Raw genomic sequence first — 20,154 nt, forward strand, 5'->3', positions numbered from 1 at the left:
CTGTAGACCAGGCTGGTCTCGAACTCACAGAGATCCGCCTGCCTCTGCCTCCCAAGTGCTGGGATTAAAGGCGTGCGCCACCATCGCCCGGCTATTCTGGGCATTCTGTGTATATTTAGTCAGCCCATTCCTCAGTTGAACTTTCTGAGATTTTTTTATTGTTTGTTTGTTTGTTTTGTTTTGTTTCTGAGACAGAGTTTCTTTGTAGCTTTGGAACCTGTCCTGGAACTTGTTCTGTAGACCAGGCTGGTTTAGAACTCACAGAGATCCGCCTGCCTCTGCCTCCTGAATGCTGGGATTAAAGGCATGCACCACCACAGCCCAGCACCTTCTGAGTCCTTTAGAAGGCCAGGAGTAGAGCGATAGTTTGGGCCCCAGCTGAGGAAGAGCGGGCCCAGCCTCTTCACCTAGCAGAGTCTGCAGTGCTAACTGCGGGGTTAGCCCACTCTCCCACCAACTTCAGACCCTTCTAGAAAACAATGCTGGGCCAGGGTCCTGAGGCTGCAGCAGCTCCACCTCAGTCTCCATGCTCAGTGCTCAGTGCTCAGCGTTGGGCTGGGGCAGAACTCCAGACACTGTCTGATATTACATGCTGCACACTGCGGTCCATGCTGGTGCCCTTGGTGGACCTGTCTCACTCAGAACTGTCCTTCCCTCCCCCTGTCCCCCTGTTTCTACGGATGCTGAGCTGATCCGGAAAGAGAATGAGTGGAAGGAGAGAAGCATAGGAACGCTGGCCTTTTGCTCCTCTGCCTATCACCACCCTTTATACCAAACATCTTGAAATTCCGCCATCCTCTCTGTGCTCACAGCTGACATCTTTCTGGGGCCAGACACTCAGGAATCAAGACCCCATATCCAATGACAGGGTGACAGTGCAGGAAGGCAGTAGCCATGAGCAGGTGGTTCTGGGGCTCACAGGGACCCACATCCAAGGTTCACATTGATAGGACCAAACCATAAACACACACCCTTATGCTGGGAAGACACACATCCGCTCACTGTCTGATGTGAAAATGTTGCTCTTCCAAGGCCTCCACCCATAACAAGGACGAGACCAGGGGCTTGGGCAGGGAGCTACAGGAGGGCCAGGAGAAAGGATTCTAACAGACATTTTCCCAAATGTTTATGATCAAAGTCCTCCTTCAGGCTTTAAATACCTAGATGCCGTAAGGCTACTTTTAACAGGATGATGCCAATTTTGAATTGTCATTCCGCGAGCAGAGGAAGGATTTGAAGAGGCTCTGTCAGCTATGGACATTTTTAATCACAAGAAACATCACTGCAGAGAGCCCAATTCCGCAGGGCAGAATCGGTGTTAAATGTTTAATGCTATTACTGGCACATTAGCTCTCGGTTCAGTCTAGGTTAGAGCCATTTCCGCTTGCTTGGATGTGCTGTCCAGTATGTCAGAGCTCTTTATATAATCAGCATGCAAAGCATGCACGCCCCTCCTCTTATTAAGTGGCAACCTACTTCTAGCATATAGAGAATGATCACGGAAACATTAGTTCTCATTCTGTTTTCACAAAAGGGTAGCCTGGTTTAATTTGCCAGAGTGGGAAGTAGAAAAAATAAGGTCTCCTGAGTAAATTGTGAACATGGGGACCTTGGGCGAGGGTTGAAGGGGAGGGGAGAAGCAGGGGAGCAGAGAAAAACGTAGAGCTCAATAAAAATCGATTAAAAAAATTAAAAAAAAAAAGATTTGCCAGAGCTAGGGTAGAGCACACCCTTAGTACACACAAAACCTTTTCCTAAGCCCAGCATTTACCAACGATCCTTAGTTTCTCAACCTTAGGACCGTTCAACCAGTATGTGTGGTACTGGTTATATAATAGGTGTGGTGGGCATGGCTGGGAGGTGGAAGACCCTAGAAGTTGAGGAGCCTGGGGTTGATTTTTTTGTTTGATTGTTTTTCAGGACAGGCTTTCACTATGTAGTCCTGGCTGTCCTGGAACTCATTCTTTAGACCAGGCTGACCTCCAACTCACAGCTACGACCCCAGCACTGGAGAGGTGAAGGCAGGAGGGTTAGAAGTTCAAGCTTATCCTTAGCTATACTGGAGTTCAAAGTCAGCCTTGGATACATGAGACCCTGTCTCCCTTCATCATCCCCATCATTGCTTGCCCCACACACAAAATAAGGAAAAACAAAACAACCCCCAGAAAGAAGTGGAGAACGGAGAGAAAGACTCGGGGAGAGTTGGATCCACAGGAACCATGGCTACCCATCACGTACTCAACCCTCTGCACTATGAGTAACACTACCGAGGCTTCTCGGGGTGAACTGTTTGGCTGTGGATTGTGTCACGATGGCAGGGCAGCAGCAAGTACAATTGTGCTGTGGTCCACTCTGGAAGTAACGCGTGCCCAGGTGTTTAGGGAACAGAGAGAACACAAGGTCCTCGAGCTGTGCCATTCCCAGGGTGAACGCTCTGGATACATGGCATTTGGACTTGATTTTTTAGCCACTGAGGTTTGTTGATATTTTTTTTAACTTGACCCTAAATACTACGTTTGTGGCCATTATAACCTAAGTTTTCATATTTTTAATATCATTAGATAGTGATCTTTATAAACACTATTTTTATTATCTAGATATATTATCTATCTATATATTATAGCATCTGATCAAATGATACGAACCATAACTTACTAGCCTTTTCTTTTGCCAGACACTTAGGCCATTTCTAGGGTTTTATCATTCTAAGAGGCACTGTGGCCTGGGCATGGCACCCCACTTTGTATTCCAGTGCTATGAAGAGGAGACCAGAGGTCATCCTTAGCCACACAGCCAGGTGGAAGGCAGCCTGGGCAACCTGAGATTCTGCTGGTTGGGTTTTGGTTTTTTGAGGTGGACAGAAAACGCTGCAAAAACCATCTTCTTGTAAAAGGCAGAGGCATTGAGATGGTTTCCTTGGGAAGCAATGGGCAGGAAAGGACACATATTTCATGACCTAGAAAATTTCAGCCAATTTGTTCCCTTTCCAGGAAGGTGTAAAAATGCCTTTTTACTTTTATAAAAATGTGATAGGATGACCCAGCAGTTTGGGCATGGCCTGTGAATCTGAACATTATCAGACGATGCTGCTCTCTGAGTGGACCCTTTGCAATCTTATCTTTTCCCCGGCCATCCTTCTCCTGACTCCCCAGGACTATTTGTTTGATGGTACTAACATGCGATCTGAATCCTTTGTCTTATTTGTTGTTAATAAATATATCTTTTGTATTCAGTTTTAAAAATCTGAAGGTTTCAGCTAAGTAGTGGTGGTGCATACCTTTGATTCCAGCACTCAAGAGGCAGAGACAGGCAGATCTCTATGAGTTCAAGGCCAGCCTGGTCTACAAAGCAAGTTCCAGGACAGCCAGGGCTACACAGAAAAACTCTGTCTTGGTAAACTAAAAACAAAACAAATTAAAAAAAAATCAGCATCAAGATTTAAACAGCTAAATGTATTGATCACTTTAAGATTTCTTCTCTCTTTTAAACACACAAAGCCCTTTGCTCTCAGACAATAATAAATATTTCACTAAAGTATATTTTTGTCTTGTTTTGAGACGCAGCTCACACTTCTGAGGCTAGCCTTGCTCCGTTGCCTCCTGGGTGCTAGGATCACAGACGTTCTCAGGGGGACTGGTTTATGCGACACTAGAGATTGAAGTCAAGGTTTCTAGTCTGCCGGACACCCGGGCAGCTGAGCTCCATTCCACCTTTCTCTATGGTGTGTTTTTTAGGGAACAAACCACCCCCGCCTTTCTTCTCAGCACACAGTGGGCTCCACCTCACTTTCTCAGACCTTGAGGGGAGCTGGGCTGGGGAGAATAAACACACGCAAGGCAGACTGACTGTGTGAGTTCTATGGGGATACGCAATGACTCAATGGATGCCAAACGGCTACTCCTCTAGAGCCACCAAGCCCTCTTTCCAAAAGTCCAGACTCATCCAAGGTCACCTGCCTCAGGGGAACACAGAAACCCACCCTCCTTGGTTTCGGGTTTTGTCTTTCCCAGTCTATCCAATAACTCAGCCCGTAGCTTTTTTCTTGAAATGTTATTACACTATCTTACCCTAAAAATATAATGCAAATTCTGAAAATCCATCTTGTTCCCCCTCACATGCCTTACCCATAGCGATGGCGCCCCACGTCTCGGATGAGCCTCTCGGAGAGGTAGGCACCGATGCGATCCAGCTTCTCTGGAGCTGAGAGGGCATAGAAGGTCAGCTTCTCCATGTTGGTTTTCACCAGACCATCCTGCAGAAGACAGACAGCTCCACATCACCATGGCCCTGGTATGGCGGGAAGGCGCAAGTCTGGAGCAAATATCAGTTCAACTAAGCTGATGTTTACAGGGTGTCTCTTATACAGGTGCTGGGCATCAGGCTCCCTGAAAGGATGAAAACAGCACTTCCGTCCTCCAAGCATGGGGCTGGGAGAACCTCCTAGCGTAGAGCTTGCTGTGTGAACGAGGGTCTGAGTTCAGGTTCCCCAGAACCATAAAAAAAACCTCACACAGTCCTTGTAAGCTAAAAGTTTCCTGGGATCTGAGTGGTCATGGGAACATGGAGCTCCCTGAGGCTCTCTGCTCCCAGTTTAACCACAACAGCAAGCTCTAGGTTCAGTGAGAGACTGGTCTCAAAAAAGCGTGGTGGAGTGAAAGGTACGTGATGGCAATCTCTGGCCTCCACATATGCGTGCACAGACAAGTGTACCTGCACACATATGCACACACACATGTACCGCATACACACAAATATCAACAGAAGGTGGTCTATGTGTATATGCATTAATGTGTACATACGTGTGCGTGCAGAGACACATATTGGTACGGGTGAAGGATGTGGCATCACTAAAAGTAACTCAGAATTAAGGTGTCACCACCAAGACATAAAGAAGGCAATTCTGCAGCTCCTAGGGAATTCTCCAGAGGATAATGGAAATGGGAACCTCTGGCTGCCCATCCGGAGGAGGCCAGGAGTTCTCAAATATCAAGGCAAATGCATCAACTCTTGACATCCTCAGACCACAATGCATAACACAGGGTGACACACAGAGTGACAGCTTGGAAGCCACACAGCCAGGCCTCCTGTGCAATGCACAGCCAGACACCTGACAGATGCCAGAGGGAGCCGGGGAGAGACACGGGCTCCTGAGGCAAACGGGAGACAGGGCACGTCTTCACTAAACAACGGGAAAACATTTCCATCAGGAGAGTGAGCAACTGAGACAGGAGTGAGAAAGATGTGCCAACCATACAGCAACAGCCTGACACATCCCTACCAGCCTTCTGCACAGCCAGCCTTTAGAAGAGCCAGATGTCCTCATTCTGCATGGGACAAAGGCCTTCCCCAGTCAACAGTCCAGCCAGCCTTCCTGTGACCCACCTCAGGATCTTCCGGGAAGATATTGTCCACCAGCCTCTTGTACCTGGGACGAAGGGCACCGCAGCAGCCACACACACCTGGGATGGGGAAACAAAAGCAAAACCAAACCTAGGAATGACGCCTTCTCATAAGGCTGCAGAGACCGGGAACCCAGGACCTCTGAGGAAAGAAACCAGGGCTGAAGGGCCAATGGCCTTGTTCTTCCCAGAGCAGAGGTCTCTCACTGATTCCCACACACCAAGACATTGGTCTTTTGTTTGTCTTCAGTTTAGGGACTGGGCAGAGTGGGGTGTTTAGGGTAGGAAACCAGAGCTCAGAAGAACACTTGGAGGGTGAGACCTCACGAGTGGGCGGGAATACATGTGAAAGCCGGGTGCTGCCATGCCACCACCATACCATTTACACACACACGCACATACACGCACACATATGCCACCACCATACCATTTACACACACAAACACACACATACACACACATGCCACCACCCTACCATTTACACACACACGCACACATATGCCACCACCCTACCATTTACACACACACGCACATACACCTACACATATGCCACCACCATTTACACACACACACACACCTACACATATGCCACCACACCACCATTTACACACACACGCACACACGCACACATATGCCACCACCCTACCATTTACACATACGCGCACACACCTACACATATGCCACCACCATTTACACACACATGCACACACGCACACATATGCCACCACTCTACCATTTACACACACACGCACGCATGTGCACGCACGTACAACACACACACATATATACACACATGCACGCACACATACACATACACACACACACCATGAATTTCTGGGATCAGACTATAAAATCTACCCCTGCAGCCCATGAGTGTCCTGGGAAGATGAAGGCCACGTGGGGGTCCTTCTGCCCTCATTGCTCCTCCTGCCCTCATTGGCTCCCAAATCTCTATTTCCTGAGCCTCATTCTCCTCCAGGGTCCGTACCTGTACCACTCCCTCTGCAGAATAGTCGTGACATGATGATAAATGGACAGGATTATTAACTACCAACAGACAGGAATTTCTAAGGCTTTTGTCTGTGGTGCTTGAAAGTGCACAGAAGAGCTGGTCTGGTTCTCCATGCCAGCCCTCCCCTGGTCCCCTGGCCAAATGGAAAACTAAGAACAATGTGGCAGGCTTTACAAAGTGAAGTTTATTCCACCGAGAAGCCCCAGATGACCCTGTTCAGGATCTCTCATGCTGGGAAAGCAAAAGGTGTCCAGAAATCAACAATAAAACAACTTAATGGATCAAGGAAATGGAAACATCTAGAAACTGTCCTCTTTAGCTTTCTTCCAGGCAGGACCATCCTCTGCTGTGTCCCAGATCCTTTGTGCCAAGAGTTGGGGGTAGGTAGAAAGTGGAGGGGTAGAGGTATCATACAGGAGCCCATGGGGGCTTGGCAAAGTCCGTCCTGTGAAGAAAATCAGTGCCCCCGCCACCTGCCAATTACAGACGAGCTGTGTTTGCACACGCCTTCTACTTGAGACGCAGATGTTTGCTGGGAAGATTAGGGGTCACCGAGAGAAGAATGAATTGCTGTAGCGGGAATTCCTCTGCCACACAAAGCAACCCGCATGGGCCAGTGGGAGAAGCAGTGAGGGAGCTCTGGCTGCGAAGTCTGGTTGGCATCCAGCCAGGAGGAGGAGACAGCCATGGTTTGGGCTTCAGACTTCATGATTTGGGTTCGTGGGGATGGATGTGAACTTGAAGAAGTACAAGGCAATCAGGGGCAGGGTGGCAGGGAACCGGTGTGTGAGTCCCACCCATGTCCTACAAGGAAGCCTTGTGACCTCAGCCCCCACTACCCCAGACTCTTCTGGCTTCTCCTCTTTGCTCCTTCTTAGGCGAAAGCATTTAGGGCCATGTCCTGTTGGCACCCAGGATTATTTATGACGGGACATCTCCTAAGGGGATACATTTCCTCTCAGGGTCTCAAAGCCCAGGGTTTAAAGCCTGTAGGCTATACTGTCGTCTGTCTGGCCCAGCTTTCTGGACACTTTCTCCAAGTGTCCAGCTAGAACATATGGCAACTTGTTAAATCTCTAGAACAACTCCATAGGGTGAATGTGCATTATATTTATCCCTGCTTTACAAATAAGTAAACTGAGTCATGAAGAGGTTAAGTGACCTGCCTGGAGCTGCACTGCGGTAATACATGGCCAACCAGGATTTAGTCCCCCCAAATCTAACTTCAGAGACCAAGCACATAACCACTGTACTGGGGCTGAGTGGGTTACATAGTTAGCAAGCTAGGAAAACTCAAAGCCCTAGTGCAAGGGAGGATGCGAAGAGATAGGATCGAAGGCAGGAGAGTGCATATGAGCGTGGGATGCCCAGGATGCCACATTCCCACCCATGGCTAGGCAATACTGATGCTCCAGTTACTGGCGTCTCTTGGAGTCTGCAAAGCGGCACAGCATGGTGGCTAAGTAATTTAGGCTCAAGAGTCAGAGAGGCCTGGGTTGAACTGGGCCCCAGTTCTTCTGGTTACTTACTGTATGACCTTGAGTAAGTAATTCAACCCAGATCCACAATCCCTCATAGATACATGGTAATGTTCCCACTTAGGGGACCTAAGAGACACTGCATCTTTCTTTTTTTCAACATCGTAGAAGAAAAGACAAGACACAAAGACCAGGCAGGATCAGGCTGAGGACGGCTGTGCACAGCTTTGAGACACTCAGGATGGCACAGGGATGTCTGCCAGGGAGCTGTGTGGGTGGGCCACCCAAGACTGCGGACCAAGGTCAGACAGAGCTGAGTGACTTATCAAGACAGGACAAGGGAGGACAGAGCCCAGCAAGAAGAGAGTACCTCCTAGAAGGAAGAGGGTAAGGTAAGACTCTGGGGTTCGCGTGTACAAACAAGAAACCCAGAGCACAGGCTAGGACTGAAGTCCGGGGGTCATCTGCCTGTGTGGAGTCATTGAAGCTGCACGGTGACACATGGGGACACCACAGGAGATGGGTGGGGTGGGAGAAACAACTGCTAGGAGCGGGTGGGGATGGAGAAAAGACGCACAGAGCCTGTGATCCCCACCAGTCTTCCATAAAGCATGTCACCTTCATTCTCAAGTTATGTCTCTGCCTCTTTCTTAGGGTCCTCCAAACCCAGACGCTGGAGCCTTCGGGCGGCTAACACTGGTCTCCGATCGATCTTATGAACAGCCCCTGAACACTAAATTCTCATCTCGGAGATCTAATTAACCAATTCACAAGCTGCTGGTGTCTGAGAAGCAGTCTTTTAGAACGTACATGTTTTTGGTTTGGTTTTGTTTTAAAGCCCGACAGGCAAAGGGAATAATCCCTCACTGTAGACCCTCCTAGACATTTGGGTGTCGGGGTGTTTATGAGAAAACCGGCTCACAGGTGTCTGAACCCTGTTGGGTGCTGGAGCTTGTTTTTCAACCTTTACAGGGTTTAAAATAAGGTAGAGATATGAAATGAACACCCTGGTGTAAGAGGGAGGAAAAGCTCAGAAACAAAACAGTAGTTTTGTCAGTTATAAGTAGTTCACCAAGCCGGGTGGTGGTGGCACAGCACATAATCCCCGCACTCAGGAGGCAGAAGCAGGCAGAGCTCTGTGAGTTCGAGGCCAGACTGGTCTACAGAGCTAGTTCCAGAGTAGGCACCAAAACTATAGAGAAACCCTGTCTCAAGGGGAAAAAAAAGTAGTTCATCACACAGTTGGTATAAAGCTGTGTCCTAGTAGAGGGGTTGGCAGGACACTCAGCCCAGGGCTGGGCTGTACGGGCTTCTTATCTGCTTGCTTTTAGAGACTGAACAATTATAATCACATAGCTAGAGTTTTTTTGTTTTTTCCTGGAATCTCAGCCATAGGACAGTAGACGCTATATAGCATCTGCACTTCCTAGGCAACCTGGAGGTAAGGTGAGGGTGGGGGTGGGGGCAGTTCGGAGCCAAAGCAGGTAAAGTAGGTGCTGGGCAACTCACAAGCCTCTCCCTGAGTGTCCTACCCAACTCACAACCAAACAAAGCAATACGATGCAACTGAAAACAGCTCATTGGAAAGAGAATTCAACAGGCTTGTCAAGTGTTTCTTTAATCTTGCTCCTGACAGCACTGATTCTTGATGTTAGCACACGGAAGCGGGTAGAGATTAACTCGAAGCCACTTGCCTATATTGTACCTTTTAATTCTGTCCATTTCATTTCAAGGAGAGAACTGCCCTCCACCATGGTCATCTCTCACTCTCTGGAGACTGTACCAGGCAGATGCAATCTCCGGGCACCAAAGGCAACTTTCCAAATACTCTTCTTGTCAATAAGACCTCACCCGCCCAAATTTTTTATACCTATTTTAAGGGAAGTGAAGAAAAGTGGCCTGGCCAACTTCCCTGTTATATATGTATACATATATTTGTGTATATATATATATATATACAGGAAGATACACACACACAGTATCTCTGGATACTCAAAAATCAAATGATTAACAGACTTTAACAGACTGTCCAGTTACAAGGCTGCAGGGATACCCAACAATTTGAAAGCTAAGTATGGTCAGACTGCCCTGGTCCCCTCTCCTCCTTCTTCCCTAGGACTCATCAGCCCTGATGCAAGGACTCCTCTCAGGACACTGGCGTTGAAGATCCCCTCTTAGAGAATATTCTTCTCACTATTTTTTGGGGGGAGGAGGCTTTGTTAATTTCTCAAGGAGGTTTGCCCACAAATAGCCTAACTGGGGGAAGTTCCCTTGGCCCTGTTCCCCTTTTGTTTTCTGCACCAATTCAGCTTGTCAAAGGCGGGGGCAGTCTCTGCTCTAGCCCAGGACCAGGACAGGCGAAGGTGGTTGGAGGTTTAGGTACATACTTTCTGAATGAAGCAATGATTGTGACTCAGGAGAAGCCAGTGGGGTTAAATTGAAGCCAACAGGAACCCATTCTAAGGCACTCAGCAACAGTTCCACACACGCCTGCATTGGCCTTGGAGGATCTTGGGAAGGATCGTGGCCTTGAATCCCACAGGGTGGCCACTGCCTCCAGCACTCTGGTCCAGATCACAGTTCAGGGCTCTGGGGTCCTATCTTCTACAGGACAGGTCTTTGAAGCAGGCATGCTGGAGATGGGTAGCCAGAGGTCAGAGAGTTCTCCTGCCTCCATGCCACATACCCTGGCCTTCCCCCACCTTCTGGCCTCTGAGTGGCTCAAGTGCTCCCCTCAGACGACACTTTTCCACTGAGGAAGGACAGGGGTTTTAAATGCTCCTCAGGCACTGATGGGCAGCCATGGTGAGGGTACCGGCCCACGCTAGCTGTTCTGGATCTGATGGCAAACAACCCCAGCTGCTGGCAACCTCATCTGGTCTGCAGGCATTGTCAGCCTTGCCAGCTCCTTCCCGCTGCAGCTTTTTCTCCAGGGCTCCGCCTGCTCCCATCCTGGGTTCTTGACCAATCTGTTCTTTTGGACAGAACTGCCTGTGCCAAGTGGAAGATGGAAATGAAATCCCTAAAACTAAACATGACAAACTTTTCAAAATCTAGGCCTCCCTGGGTGACTCCCTCCTCTCAGCCCATAGGAGCTGTAGTCCAGGTCCCAAGGGTCCATCCCGTCTATATTCCTCGCCCTCTTGCCTCGCCGCCTCTGGCTCCCTCACGCTCACCTCTAATATCCAACAGACCCCAGGGTTTACCACTTGCCTTGGGCTAAGCACTAGTCAAGGACTTTGTAAGTATTTCACGTAGAACCTGTCATGACCCCGTAAAACAGAGGGAAGATCCGAGAGATTATCCTGCCCAGGATCTCACAGCATATGTCTTTTTACCAGGAGTCTCCCTAACTCTCTCATTGCTATAACTGAGATGCATCTTCAGCCACCGCCCTCCCTGCAAAGCTCATTCTGTATTGTCACTTGACTAGAAACCTCCTGAATGCTTGACATTATCCCATCAGTCTGGCCATCAGTCGGTCTTCTTGTTTCCATCCATTTCCGATGTAGCAGTAAGATAACTCTGGTTTAGTTTGCTTCCCAGCAGAAGAGTTAGGGTGGCTCCATTTCTGCACCAAAATCTCAACCCCAGCACTTAGCACTGAACCAGGGAAGCCCACTCCAGGCGGAGGGCATCCTGCCCTTCAGCTATCCTCCACTATAGTTGATTTCTGTGCTCTCTGCCTCATAGGTGTGGGGCCATGGCAGAGAACAGACTGCATCATAGAACGTCCTGACAGAAACAGGGTGGAGCATGCTGCAAATGAGGTGACAGAAATGCCGGGTACGAGCTGGGGGGAGGGGGTAACCAGCAGCACAAAACACCCTGACTCAGGGCCCGGACCTCCCTAGTTGCTTACATCCCTAACGCCTCTGCCACCATCTCTTCCGCCAGCTGGAATCTGTGCGCATGCACACTTTGCACTGAGCCACACAGGCAGAACCACACCGTTCAGGCTGTTATTTCAGTGATTCATCTTTTCTTCCTCTAGAACAACTGTAAGTTGCCCAGGTCTTGTGTCTTGCAACCCTGACCTCTGTACAGTATCCCGAGCGCAGCATGCCGGGAGGAAGGCTGACATGCCTGTGACTTCACCTGCCTTTGATCCGTGTGAGACCCAGGGAAGTCCTTCCTTTCCTCTTGGCTCTCGTTTTCTGTCCTAAAAACATTAGTTCCATTATCCCCATTCACACACACACACACACACACACACACACACACACACACACACACACACACACAACCTTTATGCTCAAAATAGCCCATATTTATTTTCTTCTATAATCTTCCTATAAAAACAAGGGCTAGACTTGGTCATCCCTACCAAAATAAACGGAATTTAGAAAAAAAAACAGCAAAACAATTCACAATAAAGTCTAAGCCAGGGCTAATGGCACAGACAGCCCTTTCAGATGAATTGGAGGAAATGGGACAAAGTTCAGAGAGAAAGGCGGGTCACCCCCATGTGGTACGTCCCATGAGGACCCAGCTTGTGTTCCGTGAACACTGATTAGACTCCAGCAGCTGCACAGCACTTGCTGGGCCGTGTGGCCAGGAGAAGGAAGTTAAATATAAAGACAGGCAGTCACCACGGGCCCCATCCTTTAGTTGGAGACGTGAGACCCCCACAGAGTTGTTGATGGGTTCCAGTGAGTCCAAGGGTCCGTCAGACTGGATATCTCTGAGCTGAATGAATGTAGAAACACACCCAACGAGGCAAGACTTGAACTGGGTCCTTAGAGGGACAGCATGCAATGAGAACTCAAGCCACTGATTGGGGGTTGGAGGCAACAAACTTACCTAAGCCATATTCTTCCTTTCCCTTGCTTCGAATCTAAAAAGACATCATGCTCTTAGGGACACATTTATAAAGAAGAATGAAAACCCTGTGATCGCATTATCTGGAGATAATGACTGACATGGTGGGGCTTTTGTTCTAGATTTGTTTCCATGTTTTCACATATTTTAAAAAGACATGATATTTGGGTTCCACGGGCTACTACTGCCAAAGCTTACTTTCTTCTTGTGTCAGGAATACTGTGACCTTCTCGCTAGATATTATTTTTTGCTCAAACTTAAATGACTGCTTATTATTCCATCTTTTGACCAAATGCCGATTTATTTAATCATTGCCTGTTGTTCCCGATTTCTCATTACTCAGAGCGAGGCGGCCATTTGCCCTGGGTAATTAAAGCCAGGGAGCCACACAGGCAGAGCCCGGGTCTGCAGGGTCAGCGATAAGGACACTGATGGCACCATGTGGCTGCAGGACAGGCGGACGGTTGGGAGGCACAAGGATGGGCACCAGCACCTGTCTCTCACCCAGGGAAGATTCTGGATAGAGAACAAGAGAAGATGCAGGTGAAAAGGAATTTGGAGAAGGAACCGGTTTCTAGACAGATCTCCCTGAAAAAAGGATTCTGCAGCAGCTGAATTCTCTCCAGGGAGGCAGATGCTGGCAGGCGCTGGCAGGAGCAGGCTGACCTTTCATGCGCCAGAACCTCCAAGATGCTCACCGCTTCCCAGCCAGTCTTGGTTAATTTGATTGCCACCTTAATTGAGAATGGGAATCTTAAAAGAAACGTATCTGATTGATTTCATGTCAGGATTTCAATTCCTTACTACCTGTGAGCTTCCCCTGAGGGTTTTAGCACCACTTTCCAAACAGATAATAACAAATAAAACCAAGTGGAATCTCTTCCGATTGTCTGACTCTTGGGACCACAGTCGGTAGGAAACGTTTGTCTCAACCATTTCCACGGGGCCTGATAGACTGGTTTTTGAACCCCAGGCCCAGCTCTGATGGCTGTACAAACTGAAGCAAGGTATCTAAGCCTTTGCGTGCCTTAGCCTATGCATCCGTGAAATTGGACTGAAGATGTCTGCTTCTCAGGGCTGTAGCAGAGACTAACATGAAACAAGTGACGCCATTAGCATAGTTTCTGCTGCAAGATAAACACTCGGTCACCATCAGTCACCACCACCACCAAATAGTACTACGACAACTATTATTATTATTTAGATTTTGTTGTTGTTGTTGTTGTTTGTTTTTCAATACAGGGTTTCTGTGTAGCCTTGGCTGTCCTGGAACTTGCTCTGTAGACCAGGCTGATCTTAAACTCAGAGATCCTCTGCCTGGCGAGTGCTGGAATTAAAGGCGTGTCCTGCCACTTCCCATTTTAGATTTATTATTTTATGTGTATGAGTGTTTTGCCTGTATGTACATATGTGTATTGCTGTACCTGGTGCTTTCAGAGGCCAGAAGAGGGCATTGAATCCCCAGGAATTGGAATTACAAAAGGTTATGAACCACAATGTGGATGCTGAGGACCAAACCTGGGTCCTCTGGAAGAGTAAGTGTGCTTAATCCCTGACCGAGTCACCCCTCTGCCATCATCATCATCATCATCATCATCATCATCATCATCATCATCATCATCATCATCATCATCATCATCATCATCGCCATCATAGGCGGAGTCTCTAACCCAGACTGGCCTTGAACTCCCCAAGTAGCTGAGGAAGGCTTTGAATTTCTGGTCCTACCTCCACTTCCCAAGAGCTTGGGTTACAGGCATGCGCAGCTCTGCAAGGCTGATGGTTTACGCAGTGCTGGATATGAGTGGCTATGGATGTATGACATGGGCTCCATGCATGCTAGGCCAGCACTCTACCAACTTAGTTACATTCTCAGTTTCAAGTAAACATTATTGACATTTCTATGGTTGGGGTGAGGTCACAGTCACTAGCATGTTCCACATGTACTGATTTGGATCCACAGTAAAGACTCAAAAGCTGAGCGTGGTACTCTGTGTCTGTAACCCAGAGTAGAAGGGGCAGAAACAGCCATAACCCTGGGGCTTGCTGCCTAGCCAGCCTAGTCAACTGGTGAGTTCCAGGTTCAGTGAGAGACCCTGCACCAGACAACAAACCCAGCAGCAACCATTGGCCTCCACCTATGCATATACATGCACACACGCATACGCAGATGCACACACACACACACACACACACACACACAATTTCTTTCCCAACTTATGAGAAAGGTGTCAAAATAGAAGCAATTGAAATAGCAGAAAATAGTTGGCCATTACAGCTTTCTATCTTTATCTTATTTTTTTAATATGCAAAGATGTATGTATTCTATGTGTATGAGTGTTCTGCTCGCATGTATGTATGTGTTCCACAAGTGTTCCTGGTGCTTATGGATGTCACAAGAAGGCACGGAATTCCTTGAAATTGGATTTAGGATGGTTGTGAGTTACCATGTAGGTCCTGGGAATAGCCCAGGTCTTCTGAATGAGTAACAGAGTGCCCTCAGCCACTGAACCTGCCCCTTTATAGTTTATGGTTGGCTTGTATCTTAGTTAGGGTCCTGTTGCTGTGATGAAACACCAGGACCAAAAGAGTAAGTTGGAGAGGAAAGGGTTTATTTGGTTTACACTTCACTATCACTGATGGTCATCAAAGAAAATCAGGGCAGAAACTCAAACAGGTGGGAACCTGGAGGCAGTAGCTGATGCAGAGGCCGTGGAGGGTGTAAACGGAGACTGCTCGCTTGTTGCCTGGCCACTCAGACACAAATAATCACACAGAAACCATATTAATTACAACACTGTTTGGCCAATATCTTAGGCACATTTCTAAACAACTCTTACATCTTAAATTAACCCATTTCTATTAATTTGTGTATCTCCACGAGGCTGTGGCCTACCCTGGATAAGGTTCTGGCGTTCTGGTGTCTTTCTCCTTTGGCAGCTACAAGGCATCTCTCTGACTCCACCTACTCTCTCTATATATCTCTGTTCAGATTTCCTGCCTGGCTTTACTCTGCTAAGCCACTGGCCAAAACAATTTCTTTATTAACCAATGGTAATAAAACAGATTCACAGTATACAGAGGGGAACCCCACATCAGAGGGGTGCTGCTTACTGGCTCGCTCCTCGTGGCTTTCTCAGTCTGCTTTCTTCTATAACTCAGGACCACCATCCCAGAGCTATCATCACCCACAATGGCCCCATCAATCAGTAATTAAGAAAATGCCTTATAGGCTTGCCTACAGCCCAATTTTAGGGATGCCATTTCTTAATTGGCATTCCTTCCCTTCTCTCAGATGATTTCAACCTGTATCAAGTTGACATAAAATGAGCCAGCAAGAGTGTGAAGCACAAACAGCCATTAAGAAAGCCCATCTTGGGCTGGAGAGATGGCTCAGAGGTTAAGAGCACTGACTGCTCTTCCAGAGGTCCTAAGTTCAATTCCCAGCAACCACATGGTGGTTCACAGCCATCTGTAATAAAATCTGGTGCCTTCTTCTGGTCTACAGGCAGGATACTGTATGTATGTATGTATGTATGTATGTATGTATGCATGTGTGCATAAACAAACAAACAAAAGAAAGCCCATCTTAAACCCAGGTGATGCTCATGTTCCCTGATGCCCAAGGGCAAAGCTCCGAGTGGAAACAACAGAAGGGGCGCCAACCACCATCAGCAGTAGCGACAAGCATGGTTTGAGCTCATCTGCGCTGGCTACTCTGCTCCCTTTCAGTGAATCTCTACATAGTCTCTGAAGTTGGTAATCTTGTATTCCAGATGGTGGTGAACCCAGGCTCTTCTCCAACATGCTGACTTGAAGAGACTGAGGTCTCTACTGCAAATACCTCATATTGTTGCTAGATTAAAAAAATAGAAATGTGAATATATTCAAAAGGAGTATGAAACACATTAAAGTCAGTTCATACACATTAAATATTATGCATGCATAGCCCAGGGTGCTGAGGAGATCGGAGCTGGGATGGAAAAGTGTTGGGGAAGAGTGATTTGGAACATGACTAAGAGAATTCCACTGTACTGTGAGAAAAGGCAGTGGTCAGTGCAGGGGAAGGCAGAGAAGCACATGTCCTGGGTGAACTTAGTTCTCATTCTGCACATGCCTCTGTGTCCGTGTCCCCACCAGCATGCAGCTGGACATGAGCACAGGTGTCCACAGAAGCCAGCAGAGGGCACAGGGTCTTTCAGAGCTGGAGTGACAGGCTGCTATGAGCCACCTGACTGGGAACTGAACTCGGGTCCTCTGCAGGAGCAGAGTGAACATGCACTCCTGACTGCTGAGCCGTATCTTCAGCCCCTGAGGGTGTATTACTCTATGTGCCTACCTTGGACATTTTACATTAAAACCCCAAATTCTCATGAGGTTTTATTGCCACTCTTCACATGGAAAACCAGAAGGGTTAATTTTTTTTTTTTCCGAGATAGGGTTTCTCTGTAGCTTTGGAGACTGTCCTGGAACTAGCTCTTGTAGACCAGGCTGTTTGTTTTGTTTTGTTTTGTTTTTTTAACCAGGCTGGTCTTGAACTCACAGAGATCCATACTGGTATTAACAGAAGGATTAATTTATTGGCCCAAGATCCCACAAGCAAGGAAAGGGATCAAGCTAGCTCTCAAACTTCAGAGCAATTGTTCATAGGAAGATCTAAAGTGAGAAAGAATATGTCATGCAGGTATGGAGAGAGCATGTTCAAGTAGAAAAAAGACAAATTCTGGGATGGAATGCTTTTTTAAAAAGTCGTCCACAGCCAGGCAGTGGTGGCACACACCTTTAATTCTAGTACTCGGGAGGCAGAGGCAGGTGGATTTCTGTGAGTTCCAGGACAGCCAGAACTGTTACACAGAGAAACCCTGTCTCAAAAAACAAAACAACAACAATAAAAAGGATGAATTTCAAGAGTCCAAAGGTACATGCAGAAGTAAGGCTCAAGCATCTGAAATGTATATTCAGGAGAGGATAGGTCCCCACGGGAACAGGTGAGGACTGCAGACTGGGGGTGCTTTGCTTGCTGGGTTAACGAGGAGAAGAAGGCAGCCTGGGGTCCAGCGTATGGTGTGTGTGTATGTGTGTCAGGGGGTGACTTCTAGGCTCTCAGAAGAGAAACTTGACTATGGATTCAAGCGTAGAGTGATCAGAAGGGAAGCTGTTACAAGGAGCTGGAGCCAGGAGGGAGGCCTAGAAGAAAGCGATGGGGAGCCGAGGACGAAACCCTGACTAACAGCATAGAGAGGGAGAAGCCAAAGGGTTGGGGTTACCGACCAAAATGGTGACTCTCCATTTCCATGGATGCTTTGGAAGCCACACTGGTCCTGAGAGCTGGATTAGAACGCATCCCACCCATGCGGGAATGACAATATATATCTTTAAAAATCCAGCGTGTTTAAACTTTTTCAATTTATTTTATTTATTTCTAGCATGCATGTGGAGGACAGAGCAACCGTGGGAGTCAGTCCTCTCCTTCCACCACGTGAGTCCCACGGATCGAACCAAGGTCACCAAGCTCACACAGCAAGTGTCTTTCCTCACTGAGCCATCTCAACAGCCCAGAACGACAATATCAATACTCTCATATCAACAGAGTACCTCGTGAGGTTTGAGAAACAGGCATGAGACACAAGGCGAGTTGGGTTCAGAAAATTACCACATAGTCTTCAGGGAAAACAATAGAGAGAGGCTTCCAACATTGGTAATCTATTTTGCTGGTTCCCCCAAACATAGGCACAAGACATACTTTCACTGTGATGTCTGCCAACAAAGGCATTCCCAGTGAAACCCAGCCAGATGGCTGAAATGTGTTTGAATAAATAATTTAAGTGCAAACTTCACTGGCATTATTTTGAAGACAAGGAGACACTATGGAAAAATTCCTAGGGCTCGGATGTTTAATAAAAAGATATACAACAGTCCCTGGGTGTCTGCAGCTTCTGAGGTTTGTTACCCAAGGTCCATCTTGGTGCGAAGACATTAAAAGGAAAACTGCAGAAGTACGTAAAATTCTGAAGTTCTAAATAGCATGCTATTCCAAGTGGCATAATGAAATCTCATGGGGGTCTCCCTCCACCCAGGCCAGGATGTGGATGACCTCTTTGCCAGCGAATCCACATGGTATACGCTATCCTCCAGATAACCACACAGCAGACGTCCTGATTGACTACTGCAAGGCCTGTGCTTGACTAAGCCTTTTTATTTGATAATGGATCCCAAGTGCAAAGGTAGCAATGCTGGCAACTCACACAGTATGTGATTATAGTTGTTCTACTTAATTGTTGTCAATAATTGCTCACTGTGCCTAGTTTATAAACTAAATGCATCCAAGGTATGTTTTATAGAAATAAGACACAGCTACTTAAGATTCCATACCATCAAAAAAAAAAAGAAACTAAAACAAAAAAAACCCTCAAAATAAAACAAAACAAACAAACAAACAAACAAAAAACAGTTGTGGTACATGCCTTTAATCCCAGGACTTGGAAGACAGAGGCAGGTGGATTTCAGTGAGTTCAAGGCCAGCCTGGTCTACAGAGTGAGTTCCAGGACAGTCAGGACTGTTACACAGAGAAACCCTGTCTTGAAAAGCAAAGCAAACAAAAACAAAAACAAACAAGCAAACAAAAAGATTCAGTACTATCTACTGTTTCAGGTATCCAGTGGGGGTGGTGTGTGGGATAAGGGGAGGGTATCAGGCTGTCTCAAGGTAAGACACCTAACAAGAACTACTTAGGAAAGGGGCAGTTTATTGTGGATCACGGTTTCAGAGGGGTCAGTCCCCTGTCCTGGGCGTGTGCATTCTGGACATTGATGAAGCAGCACATTATGGTGGCAGGAGCATGTGGCAGAGGCTCCATGCTTCATGGCACCCAGAAGCAAGAGAGGGACAGGCATAAAGGGGCCTGGGACGATGAGGAACTTCCTCCAACTAGAGCCAACCTCCTCAGTTTCCGGAACCTCTCAAAAGAACAATAGCAATTGGGGATTGAGCCTTTAATACATGAAAAGGACACTTCATAGCTAAACTAGTACCACACTTAACTGTATCTAATTATTAAATTAGGACAGAGGATATCCAAAAGGGAAGAAGGTTGATTGCTGGAGTATCGGATTATGATGAATTTTAAGACATTGGGCATGCATTTATGTGTATTTATGTGTGTGTGTGTTTATACATACATATACATACACATATACATACATACATACACACATATATGGTATGTGTATTTATGTGTGTATACATATATACATACATACACACATATATGGTATGCGTATTTATGTGTGTGTTTATACATACATATATACATACATACACACATATATGGTATGTGTATTTATGTGTGTGTTTATACATACATATACATACACCTACATATATACATACACACATATATGGTATGTGTATTTGTGTGTGTTTATACACACATATACATACACA

At 47.0% G+C, this 20,154-nt stretch overlaps 1 protein-coding gene across 1 annotated transcript in view; it reads right to left on the minus strand.

Moving 5' to 3' along the window:
- The window catches only part of Efr3b (EFR3 homolog B), a 78,113-nt gene that overhangs the window by 35,620 nt on the left and 22,339 nt on the right, over positions 1-20,154 (minus strand). The window contains exons 2-3 of the mRNA XM_005360865.3: positions 5,383-5,459; positions 4,125-4,252 (exon numbers count right to left, since the gene is read on the minus strand). Coding sequence (XP_005360922.1) covers positions 4,125-4,252; positions 5,383-5,459 — 205 coding nt within the window. The remainder of the gene's footprint in view (positions 1-4,124; positions 4,253-5,382; positions 5,460-20,154) is intronic.

Source organism: Microtus ochrogaster, linkage group LG3, assembly GCF_000317375.1.
Source record: "Microtus ochrogaster isolate Prairie Vole_2 linkage group LG3, MicOch1.0, whole genome shotgun sequence".
NCBI classification, from domain to species: Eukaryota; Metazoa; Chordata; class Mammalia; order Rodentia; family Cricetidae; genus Microtus; species Microtus ochrogaster.